This window comes from Rhinolophus ferrumequinum, chromosome 14 (genome assembly GCF_004115265.2).
Source record: "Rhinolophus ferrumequinum isolate MPI-CBG mRhiFer1 chromosome 14, mRhiFer1_v1.p, whole genome shotgun sequence".
NCBI classification, from domain to species: domain Eukaryota; kingdom Metazoa; phylum Chordata; class Mammalia; order Chiroptera; family Rhinolophidae; genus Rhinolophus; species Rhinolophus ferrumequinum.
In genome coordinates, this window is record NC_046297.1 from 31,544,787 (window position 1) to 31,558,389 (window position 13,603).

Genomic DNA, 13,603 nt, shown 5'->3' on the forward strand with positions numbered 1-13,603 from the left:
GCCACTGGGTGTGTTCCTGGAACCTGAATTCTTCCCTCTCCCAAAGCTGCAGCATGCTCTGGTCTGTGTCCTGGGGCCCTGCAGCCTGCAGCCTGCATCTCTGCACTTCTCCCCGTTTGCCCGATTTGCCCACCTTCAGGTGATTCAATGTGCAGGTCTCTCAGGCGTACTTGTCTGATGTGCAGGGAGTCCTTTGTTGAATTATAGCTGTTCAATTTGTGGTAACTTCGAGAGATTTCAAGAAACACTCCTCATGCCACCATTTCTGTGATGTCATTCCCTCCTTATTTCTTGTGTAATATCTCTTCTAGATATGTTGTCTGTGGTTACCATGTGCTTCATATACCCGACCTGTGTTTGTAACAGTCTGTTTTACATTGATGGTCACTTAAGTTTGAACACATTCTAAAATTATTACAATTTTTTACTCACCACCTCTACCTTTATGTTTTCATTATTATTTTACTTTTCCTTTGTATGTGTTTGTGTGTGTACCTTAAATTATTGTTATAATTACACATAATCTTCCTACATTTGTCTTTTAACTTTTGTACTAGCTTTATAGTTGGTTGATCCACTGCTTTTACTAAGTTTTTGTCAGTGAGAACTTTTTCTTTCCTATATTTTTTTACATTTTTGATCTTCTCTTTTCTACTTAAACAATTCTAATATTTCTTGTAACACTAGTTTAGTGGTGATGAACTCCTTTAGCTTTTCCTTATCTGGGAAATTTTTTGTTGCTACTTCAATTATAAATGATCACCTTGCTTGGTAGATTAACCTTGGTCGTAGGCCTTTTTCTTTCATCACTTTGAATATTTTGTGCCAATCCCTTCCTGCTCAAAAAGATTCTATTGAGAAATCAGCTGACAGTCTTATGGGAACTACTTTGTAGGTAACTAACTCTTTTCTCTTACTGCGTTTAAGATTTTTTAAAAAAAATAATCTTGAATTCTCCTTTCATTTTATTTTTATTCCTTTTTTTAAAAAAACATGTTATTAGTTTCAGGTGTACAAAACAACATAATGTTTAGATATATACAACTCTCGCAAAGTGACAACCCCATCCGAGTCTACTACCCCTCTGACATCATACATATCTATTACAATACTATTGACTATATTCCTTATGCTGTACTTTACATCCTGTGAATATATATATTCCAAAAAATGTATACACATTTTAAGAAAGGAAAACTATTAAAATTGTAATAATGAATATATACCAATAACAAAAGATGAATACAAGTCACGTTTAACTTCTACAATTACAAGAGATGCTCAAAGTGGTTACCATCAGTGTCCAGACACTTCTGATTATCGTGAACTACTGCTTGAGCAACAGTGACCAAAGTGTCCACTTGTATAAATTTTTTTTGGCACCCTGGTATATAATAATTGACATTCAATGTTATTTTTTATTAGTTTCATGTGTACAGCACAGTAGTTAGGCATTCATACAATCTATGAAGTGATCCCCCGGTAAGTCCAGTACCCATCTGATATCCTACATAGTCTTTACAACATTATTGATTATGTTCCCAATACTGTATTTCACATCCCCATGACTTCAAGATTATTCTGTGACTACCAATTTGTACTTTCTAAACCCCTCACCTTCTCCTGCATCCCTCCAATCCCCTCCTATCTAGCAACCATCAGTTTTTTTCCTCTGAATCTATGTTAAGATTCTTTATTTGTCTTTAACCTTTGGTATTTTAATTATGATGTGTCTTGGTGTGGGCCTCTTTGGGTTCATCTTATTTGGGACTCTCTCTACTTCCTGGACTTGTATGTCTATTTCCTTCACCAGGGTAGAGAAGTTTTCAGTCATTGTTTCTTGAAATAGATTTTCAATCCCTTGCTTTCTCTTTTCTTCTTTTGGTACTCCTATGATGAATATGTTGGTATGATTGATGTTGTTTAGAGGTCCCTTAAACCATCTTTTGTAGAAGGTGTCCTGTGGGGTCCAGTAGCATAGTTGCCCTGGTCACCTGAACTGGGTACTCCAGGGGTGTCCACTGCATGAGCTGTGTGTGCCCTCCTGTTGTTGTTGATTCTTGATAGCTGCTGTCATGTTAATGGGTGGGGTTGACTGACTGTAAGGGCTGGCTGTGACTATAGCAGGTGAGTTGTTGTGCAGAAACTATTCCCAGGTAGTGGGAGTCACTTTAGTAGGGTTCTGGTACCATCCAAGTCCACCCTCTGGGTGTGCCATTTTTGGAACTCATTGGGTGGTGCTCTGGTATGTTCTAAAACTAGCCACTGAGTAGTTGGTTCTGAAGTCTCTTGAGAGGGCCTCTGGTGCAGGCCAAGGTTGGTCACTGCTTGTGCCAGGCTTGGTGCCTCTTGGTAGGCACTACAAAGTGATTTACACTTGGCTGTTTCTTGTGCTGGGTTTGGAAGCACTAGGGAGAGGCACACTATGAATGGAGTCTGGCTTCCCTTTCCTTCAGGCTTGGTATGCTTTGGTGGGTACCACTATGCAAGCTGAGGTCAGCTACCACTTATGCTGGGCTTATGGCTACTTAGTTGAAGCTAAGTTGTAGGCACAGCTGGCCACTGGTTATGCCAAGCTTGGGGCACCTGATGGGAGCAACAATACAAGTTGAGACTGGTTGCCACATGTACTGGGCATGGGGCTGCTTAGCAGAAGCTGTAAGGCAGGCCTAGGTCAGCCAGTGCTTGTTTGGGAAATGTGGAACTTTGAAAGAGTTGGGGGAAGTTTGCAGGGTGAGCCAAGGCAGGCTGCTTGTTTAGAGGAGCTGCTGGAAAAGACTTAGGTCAGGCAGGCAGGTTGTGTGGGCAAGGTCTCAGGGAATCACCAGGGTGGGGGAATAGTGTTAGCCAAGTTAATAGAGAGCTCAAATTTGTTGCCTACCTTAACAGTCCAGCTGGGTGACAGGAGAATTCAAAAAAGAACAGTATCTGCCGGGACTTCATCTCCAGATAGAGTTACCCTGATCACTGCCCCTATAGCACTCACACTGAAGTTAGTCAATTTTATTCTTGTCCGCTTTTCCCTGGATCCTTTTGAGCTGCTGTTCCTGCACTGGAACTTAAAGCCATTGAGTTTGCAAGCAAGTGAGTCAGTGCACAGTATAACTGTAGTGCCTCAGTCTTTAGCAGCTCTTTGTCTTTCTGGGATGTAATCCCCACTGGTTTTCACAACAAAATGTTATGGGGACTCCTCTTCCCAGCACTGGTACCAGGGTTGGGAAGTTCTGTGTGGGGCTGGGACTCCTTGCTCCTCAGGGAGGACCTCTGAATCCAAGATAACCCTCTCAATTTTTAATTGCCACACTATGGGTGTGGAACCTGCTCATTCTACATCTCTGTCCCTTCTACCAGTCTCAATGTGTTTTCTTCTTTATATCCTTAGTTATAGGATTTCTATTCAGCTATTCTTCATCTAGTTCACAAAGATAATTGTTCTATAATTTAGCTGTAATTTTGATTTGAATGTGGGAAGAAGTGAACACAGAATTTACCTCTTGCACCATCTTGACCAGAAGCTATTCCCCAAAGGTGTTTTATGAAAACAATTAACATCTGGGGTAGTTGTTGTGAATCATTTTCTGAAAATGATTAACATCTGGAATAGTTGTTCCACTGAGTTGTGTTAGCTATAGTATTTTGGTAGTATTTGATGCTTCACAACCAAAGACTACAGTCTATAAAATATTATTGTTCTTGTATTCACACCCGAAGGGAGTAAAACCACTGCCTCTACATCCTATCTGCCTGACCTCACAATGAAGAGGTGAGATCACTAAGCCAACAAAAGATAGTCTTCAATAGAGTGGCTCTCTATATGTAATTCCAGCACAATTTCCCACTTTGGATACATTACTCAATTTTTAGGCACAATCTTTTGCAGTTCCAGTTTTCTTTGATTTTCTGAATAATTGCTATCATGTAAATCCAGATAAAACTCTCCTAAAAGTGAAATAAATACCATACCTTAAAATATAAAACAATACCTTCTCTGTGATAAACAGTTCTATGTCTTACCGATAGTGATTTTGTCACTCTAGCTATCTCAGCCAAGAGACTATAGTAGGAGCAGAGGCAGATACTGAGCTACCTACCTGCTTTCATGGTCCTTCTTGGTCAGGGGTCAGGCTCTATGTCTAGGGAAGCCATTCTCACTGCAGCCTTGGTTGGTTGGGCAAGAGGTGCTGGTGGTTAATGTCCAACTTCATACTCAGAACCCCTTGGCAGTCTGGCAGTGTTCACAGGCCCAGAAACTACTGATGATATTGATGTGGTAATATATAATCTCTTCTATTCCTCTACTATATTAACCATTGCTACACCTAAAAATCATGACTTTTTTCCCTAAAAACTGCGTAATTAAAAGTCTTCTAGTGATCACATTTTTGTGTGTGTGGATTGTATTGTAATAATACAAACAGATAAATAGGAGGCATGTATTCACAAGGCAAGAGGAGATCATCTGGCTGCTTATAGTTTTGTATTTACATTTGCCTATTGCAAGTAAAGTAGAAATGTAGCCAAATAGGTCTACATCTGGTTACCTTCTCTCCTGTGGTATTTACCACATTCATCAGGATGTAGTGTCCATATAATTTATCCAAAGTGCTTTTGTTAGATATGCCACTTGCTCTTTCACTCCCCCACCCCATCATTGATTTAGTAGATCTGGGTGATCTTCTGAAATGTGGGTCACATTTTGCTTGAAAACACTTGGCATTCTGTCTCTTGATTGGTAATTTTTATCAGGTAACTCATTCTGAAAATGGGTGAGAAAAGTTATTTTCTAGCGTTCCATGATTGATGTAATGCACACAGTACTGTTTGCAAAGTTCCATATGCAAATGCCAGGAGGTTCTTGGTGGGGAATATTTAGCCTTCCAATGCTAACCTGGCTTCAAGACTTGTTCTGTAACACCATCCTTCTCAACAACTAGAATGTTACCTCTCATCCTGTCTGTATGAAATTCTTGAACAACCTCTGCAACTGACTCTTCTACACTCATTTTCAGAAATTTATTTCATCAGACTTTTATGACTGCATACATAGCCAGTAAACAAGAAACACAGGTGGGTTTTTAAATATAAAGAAGTGACGAGTCATTGGTAGCCCATCCATGTATTATAATTATAGCTAAAATATCTGGCACTGCTTGAAAAACTATTTGATGTATAATTCGAGTTTATTTATTTAAAAAGAAATTGAACAACTTTAAAACAGTAAAAGTTAAACTATAAAAAGTGCTGATTACCAGGCTCCATAGTGTGAATAATGAACTAGCCTTATATTCAGATAATCTAGATTCTAATGCCACCTCCTTCATCAAGTTTCTTTGTAACTTGTAAAGTCCAGTATTTCCAATCAAATGCCTACCAATAAATTTTATAAAATTGAATGGATTTATCAGAACCTTAACGAGCTGTTTAATGCCAAGAACCAGCCACAAACAAGATCACTTTCATGAATTAATACTCATGCTTATTTTGGTCACATTTAAACCACTAGTACTCATTTAGACATGCCTAGGAAATTTTTCTATATGCATGTAACATATAAACTATGTATGCAATAGTATCTATGAGGAATAAAAGTAAGTTACTTCTTACTTTTTGAATAAACAAAATTGATTCTTGTTTCACTCTAAGCAATTGTACCTGAAAGCCTATATTCATGGGGCCCAGTTATGGGAAGTGTATGAGTCCATATATTACCAGACTCAGGTCTGTTGCTGCTTGCTGCCCGGAGCCCAAAAAACTCAAGTGACAAGAGTTTGTGTGGAGAAAAGCATCCTTTATTCTAGATGCCAACAGCTAGGGAAGATGGCAAACTAATATCCAGAAAAAAATCACCTTCCCTGAACTGAGAATACTCAAAAAATTTTATAGTCAGTCAGGCAGGTGGGGGAAAGAACAAAAAAATTGGGAGTCGGTCATGTAAGTTTCAGGGCTGACAGTTGAGAAATTGCCTCCTGGGGCCTGGCCTGAGAAATTGCCTCAGGTGGCCTAGTCTGCTTCATAATGTTATTTAAACTGGCTGAAGTGTTTTGTGTATCATCACAAAAACTTCAACGGAGTTGCAACCATGGATCCCAGTGTCCTGGAGTCTGAGAATTGAGAAATTGTTCTTTCCAGGTTAGTGCTCTGCTGATTAATTAGATCAACAAGGTAGTCTTAAGAAAGAGAACAAAGCAGAGTCATTAAATAGAGCAGTGAAGGGGAAAAACAAAGAGAAAACAGTTGAATAGCAAGCTATGAAGTGAATCAAACCATAGGCTGTTATTGATTTCTCAAGTGTCACTCCTACAAATACGTTGGCCAGGCCACTATGATGCACAATCTTAGGCCAGTCAGAGAGCCAGCAGACCTGGTAACTTTGACCATGCATCCTTTTTTGGCGCCAGCCTTAGTCACCTTTCATGTCAGGCTTCTCATCTGTTAGTAGTAAAGCTATAAATCCTGCCTATCTCACAGATGTTATTATGCAAATAAAATGATATATGTGAAAATGCTTTGCTAAGTCTGTGTGGAAATATTTTGCTGTGATGTTATCACTTTTACCAGGAAGATACTCTGAGCCAATGTTTTCATGTAGACAGCTCTGTAATCAAGGAAAAAAGCAGTACTCCAAAAAAATAACGACTTTTAGAATTGAAATATAATGAGTGAATTTTCTGTTATTTAGGATAATTATGCTAGTCTCTTACTGAGTAAGTAGGATAAGTTATGGCTTCTTTTGTCATTGAATAAAACAATATCCATTCTACTTTGTAGTAGACTATATCTTGGGGTTATAAGATGGTCTTGATTATGCACGTCTTTGTTACAGGGTTGGCATTTGCTATTCTCTCATCTGTGCACCCAGTGTTCGGTTTATATGGGTCTCTATTTCCTGTCATCATTTATGCCATATTTGGAATGGGACGTCATGTAGCCACAGGTAATAATTTCTGTTTCTGTTTATGCTTCTCACATTACTAATGAAAGGGACCTCAGAATGATTGTTAGGTATTGATTACATTTCTGCTTTTACTACTGAAAATCTCAGCAAATATTAGGGAAAAACATTTAACTTTCTGTGCCCCAGATACTCAGTGTGTATTGTGATTTATTGCTATATTACTATGTAACCAGTTTATTGTTAAAGACTCTTTGCATTTCTTAGTTGTAAAAAGACCATATAAGAAAGACAAATTGTTATGAATTTACAATGGAATGGAGAAAGTAAGCACTTTGAGGGGTAAAGAAAGACTATAAAATTTGTTTACTTAAATATTGAAGGATATTTTCCACATAGCTGATATTTAGACTAAATGATCTTTTAGAATTCTTCAAAGCTAGATTATATAATGCTCTTTAATTAATATATCTCTTACCTTGCTTAACTCTCCATTATCAAATATAATGTAAACTGTTACAAGTACAGTAGTCTGATAATAGAGCAGTATGGCTAAGAGGGGTTTGGAGTTTGTTCTGGGTATATCTCTCACTTGTTATCTGCATGACCTTGGGCAAAGTTTTAAAGCTCTACTTGTTGCTTTCTTAATATTAAAATGCAAAAAAATTCATAAGATTGTAGTGAAAATTAGATGAGATGATTGATGTAGTGTCTGATTTAGTACTTGTTACACAATAAGATTTAATAAAACCTATTATTACTACAAAATAGATACCTTAATATTAAATATTAAGGTAATAATAATAAAAATGCTTGTAACTGGAAATATCCATAGAAGCATTTCTATTTATTTTGAGCTTGTAAGATCTCTCTCTGCCTTTCAGAAAGTAAATACCATTTCTGTCTATTCAGTGCTCAATTTGTGTTATTGATTGTGTTTGTTTCCTTTTTCTGATATAACAAATTATCATAAACTTAATGTCTTAAAACAAAATAAATTATTATTTACCAGTTTCAGTGGTCAGAAGTCTGAAATGAGTTTTACTATAGCATAACATATTCACAGGGGTGAGTTCCTTCTTGACTTTTCCAGCTTCTAAAGGCTTACTGCATTTCTTGGCTCATGGTGCCTTCCTCTATCTTCAAAATCAACAGAGTAGCATCTTCAAAAGTTTCTCTAATTCTGATCTTTTGCTCCATCGCCAGCAGTGTCAGATCAAAAGAACAGAATACTTACACCTCTGAGTACTGCAGCACCGCAACCACAGACTCACAACACAGTCAATTCTGGTGAAATGGAAGGAACTGTAGGGGCAAGATAACTGTGTGCAGGTCAGTGCCACTTGTCACAACCAACCCTGGCCCCACCCTCACCTATTTGGGCGGATTCCCACAGGGATATAAAGAGCCACTGAAACAACAGGCTCTGAATCTGGTTGCAGGAAGAGCTTTGGGCAGAGGCAGTGCCCTGAGACCCAGGAGATCTGCTCACAGAGGAGAAGCCCGATTTCCAGAGAACATGTCCCTGTTCCCCATCGTGTGAGAAGCCAGAACAATGTAAGAGAAAATATAATGCATGACAGAGAATAAGACTACAGTGGGAGAGAAAATAAAATATGCCATCAGCACCTACTGGAAAGGAAAAGAAATACCTCTTCCTATCAAACTGTTGTGGAACCCACTCCTGTAGATGCCTAGGGAGATAAATAATAATTCATTAATTACCATGAATAACCAAGGTAACAAGGCAGCTCAGGAAGAAATTGAAAAGTCTTCAGAAAATGAACACAAAGACATGGAAATATGGGGCTTAAATGACAGAATATTCAAGATTGCTGTTGTGAAAAAACTCAACAAGATGCAAGAAAACAAAGACAGACAATTCAATGACTCAGTAACAGAATCAAGAACAAAATGAACATTTTTATCAAAGAGGTTCAAATCTTAAAAGAGAACCAAATAGCATTTCTGGAGATTAAGAACTCGATAAAATAAATACAGAATAAAATAGCCAGCTTAGGCAATAGAGCAGACAAGATGGAGGAAAATATCAGTGACATTGAATAAAGAAATCTGGAAATGACACAAATGGAAGAAGAGAGACACTTGACAGTTAAAAGAAATGAAAGAACTCTACAAGAACTTTCTGACTTGACCAGAAAGAGCAACATAAGAATAATGGGCATACCAGAAGAGGAAGAAAGGGAGAAGGGAACTTAGAGTATATTCAAACAAATAGTCAACGAGAAGTTCCCAAACTTGTGGAAAGAGCTGGATCCTTGAATCCAAGCAGCAAATAGGACACCTAATTACCTCAATCCCAACAGACCTTCTCCAAGGCACATTGTGTTGAAGCTGTCAAAAATTAATGACAAAGAAAGAATCCTGAAGGCAGCCGGGGAAAAGAAGATGGTAACCTACAAAGGAGAACCCGTTAGATTATCATCAGATTTTTCAACAGAAACTGTACAAGTCAGGAGGGAGTGAAATCAAATATTTAAACTATTGAAAGAGAGAAATTATGAGCCAAGAATAATATAGCCAGCAAAGATATCCTTTAGACATGAAGGAGCAATAAAGACCTTTCTAGACATACAGAAGCTGAGGGAATTTTCTAACACACAACCTTCGTTACAAGAAATACTGAAGGAGACTATTTGACATGAAACAAAAAAGCAAAAGAATACAAAGCCATGAGTAGTATTATGAACAGACAGACAGAAGCAGAAAATGTCAATCCCTACACCAAATAGGACACCACACACTTAAACATAACAGGGTAAAGAAGAAATAAGCATTAAAACAAAAAAAAAAAAAAAAAAAAAAGGGAAAAAGACAACTTGCTACTGCAACACAGAAATCAACTCAAAGCATAAACAGGGATAATTTGTGAGAACAAACACGTAAAAGCAGAGAGAGTAAAGGTCTGAACTGGCAAAGGGGGATGGAGAAAGGAAACATGCTGAAGAAAGTGGAATACTTTAAATATGAAAATTTCTTTTTTACATTACCTAAATGGTAACCACTGAAAAAAAATCCAGGACTGAAATATATAATGTTAAAAGAGAAGAAACAGAGGGAACAGTCATAGAATACCACCACACTAAAATAACAGACAGCAACAAATAGGCAAAGAAACAGTGGAGACCCCGAGCCACCAGAAAACAAAAGATAGAATGATAGGAAATCCTCATATATCAATAATTACCCTAATGTAAATGGACTATACTCACCAATAAAAAGACACAGAGTACCTGACATCAAATCATACATAAGTGTATAGTAAACAAAATAGCATGGCACTGGCATAAAAACAGACACTTAGATCAATAAAACAGAATAGAGAGCCTAGAAATATATCTATGCATATATAGTCATTTAATCTATGTCAGTGGAAGCAAGAATTTACACTGAGGTAAAGACACTGTGTTCAATAAACAGTGCTGGGAAACCTGGACAGACACATGTAAAAAAATAAAGCTGGACCACCTCCTTACACCATATACAATAATACATTCAAAATGGATTAAAGACTTAAATGTAAGCTCTGAAACCATAAAACTCCTAGAAGAAAATATAGGAAGTAAATTTGCAGGCATTACCCTTAGTAATATTTTTACTGACATTTCCCATCAGGCAACGGAAATAAGAGAAAAAATAAACATATGGGATTACATCAAACTAAAAAGTTTTTTCACAGCAAAGGAAACTATCAATAAAACAAAAAGGCATCCTACTGAATGGGAGAAGACAGTTGTCAATGATACGTCTGATATGGTGTTAATATCCAAAATTTATAAAAAACTCTTTCAACTCAACACAAAAAAAAAAAAAAAAACCCAATTAAAAATTGGGCAAAGGACAAGAAGAGACATTTTTCTAAAGAGGAGATACAGATGGCAAACAGACATATGAAAAAATGTTCAACAACACTAATCATCGGAGAAATGCAAATAAAAACCACAATGAGATACCACCTCACTTCAGTCAGAATGGCTATCATCAATAAATCAACAAACAACGACTGCTGGTGAGGATGCAAAGAAAACAACAAGTGCTGGTGAGGATGTTGGTGAGATTGCAGATCGTTGTAGCCACTAAGGATATCAGCATGGAGGTATCTCTAAAACTGGAAATGGAACTACCTAGCAATTCCACTCTTAGGTATCTAGCTAGAGAAATGCAAAACACTAATCCCAAAAAATATATGCACACCTATGTTTATTGCAGCGCTATTCACAATAGCCAGGATATGGAAACAACCGAAATGCCCATTGGTAGATAACTGGATGAAGAAGCTGTGATATCGTTATACAATGAAGTATTACTTGGCCATAAGAAGAACGAAATCTTACCATTTACAACGATGTGGATGGACCTACAGAACATTATGCTAAATGAAATAAGTCAGATGGAGAAAGACAAATATCATATGTTTTCACTTATACGTAAAATCTAAGAATTAGAATAAGTTAACAAACTAACAAGAAACAGTCTCGGTCATCAAAATGGCAGCGTGAGGTGAGCCTCTGTAAATCTCCCATGGAATCTACAGCTAAGTGAACAACAATAACTCCAAAAAGGACTCCCTGCACAGCAGACAGGCAAGAGGAAGAGGCTCACTACTGAATTCACCTAAAGGTGGGCGAATCATGCAGGCGGGGGAGGAGGGAAAGAAGAAGTGTGGAGACAGAGCCATGCAGGCTCAGGACACAGAACGAGCTCAGTGCTCCGAGATCGCTGTATCCCAGAACTACTGCAGCTGCGGGACAGGAAAGAACTCGGACTACCAGGGCTCTGCTTATGGCCCACAGGGCTGAGGGGGCAGCATATAACACGGCTGAACTCAATGCTCACTGCAGAGACCTCACAGAAAAGACTGAGGGAAGAAGACTGAAAACGGTGGTTTAAGCACTCACTGCAGAGCAGAGAACGGAAGCCTTAGGCACTGAGACTAGCCGCCCCCTCCCTACACCCCAGAGCTCGCCCAGCTCCCATCCGCCCAGTGTTAGAAGCGGAACAGTAGCAGTGTCAGATCGAAAGAACAGAATATTTGCTGTTCGGAGAACTGTGGATCACAGACACAGATTCCCAGCCCAACTAGTTCCGGCAAATGGGAGGGATATGTGGAAGCAGGACCGGCTGTGATGGTGGTGGTCGCCGCCATTGCTCTGGGCCACCTCTCACAACTCACCCTGGCCCTGGCCCCACCTATCTGGGCGGATCCCTGCAGGAGTACACAGAACTGCTGAAACATATGGGTGCTGAATCTGGTGCAGGAAGAGCTTTGGAACTTCAAAAGCTCTCCGCATACCCACACGGACACTGCGCCCTGTGACCCAGGCGAACTATTAACAGAGGAGAAGCCCATCTCCCAGAGAACCTCCCCATTGTGTGAGAAGCTGGAATAGTGCAGAGAAAACATAGCACTACTGTGTGAGAGAGAAAAAAGGCTAAAGTCAGGGAGAAAATAAAATATTCTACCAACAAATACTGGAAAACAAAAGAAAGACCTCTTCCTATCAACCTGTTGCAGAAGCCACTCCTGTAGATGTCTAGGAAGAGAAATAATAAATCAGTAATTGCCATGAATAACCAAGGTAACAAGACAGCTCAGAAAGAAAGTGAAAAGTCTCCAGAAAAGGAACTATGGAAATATGTGACTTAAACGACAGAGAATTCAAGATTGCAGTTCTGAAAAAACTCAATAAGATGTAAGAAAACACAGAAAGGCAGTTTAATAAACTCAGAAAAACAATCAAAGAACAACATGAACATTTTACAAAAGAGATTGAAATTTTAAAAAAGAACCAAATAGAATTTCTGGAGATTAAGAACTCAATAGGAGAAATTAAGAATAAAATAACCAGCTTACGTAGTAGAGTTGACCAGATCAAGGAAAGAATCAGTGACATCGAAGATAGAAACTTGGAAATGACAAGGATGGAAGAAGAAAGAGACTTGAGACTTAAAAGAAATGAAAGAACTCTACAAGAACTTTCTGACTCCATCAGAAAGAACAATATAAGAATAATGGGCATACGAGAAGGAGAAGAAAGAGAGAAGGGAAAAGAGAATATATTCAAACAAATTGTTGAAGAGAACTTCCCAAACTTATGGACAGAACTGGATCCTCGAATCCAAGAAGCAAATAGAACACCTAATTACCTCAATCCCAACAGGCTTTCTCCAAGGCACATTGTGTTGAAGCTGTCTAAAATCAACGACAAAGAAAGAATCCTCAAGGCAGCCAGGGAAAAGAAGACGGTAACCTACAAAGGAAAGCCCATTAGATTATCATCAGATTTTTCAGCAGAAACTCTACAAGCCAGGAGGGAGTGGAACCAAATAGTCAAACTATTGAAAGAGAAATTATGAGCCAAGAATAATGTATCCAGCAAAGATACCCTTTAGAGATGAAGGAGGAATAAAGAGCTTTCCAGACATACAGAAGCTGAGGGAATTTTCTAATACACAAACTGCACTACAAGAAACACTGAAGGAGGCTATTTGACCACCATCAACAGGGACAATCTGTGGCAACCAAAACATATAAAGGGGGAGAGTAAGGCCTGAAGCGGAATATGGGAATGGACAAAGTAAGCGTGCTGAAGAAAATGGAATACTCTAAATATCATACTTTCTTTTACATAAACTTAAGGGTAACCACTGAAAAAAAATCCAGAAGTGAAATATATACTGTAATAAAAG

General features: G+C 38.4%; 1 protein-coding gene across 1 annotated transcript in view; it reads left to right on the forward strand.

The window, feature by feature from the left end:
• SLC26A7 (solute carrier family 26 member 7) overlaps positions 1-13,603 on the forward strand; it is a 445,736-nt gene that overhangs the window by 219,351 nt on the left and 212,782 nt on the right. Inside the window, exon 3 of the mRNA XM_033125821.1 lies at positions 6,824-6,934. Within this exon, the coding sequence (XP_032981712.1) occupies positions 6,824-6,934 (111 nt within the window). The remainder of the gene's footprint in view (positions 1-6,823; positions 6,935-13,603) is intronic.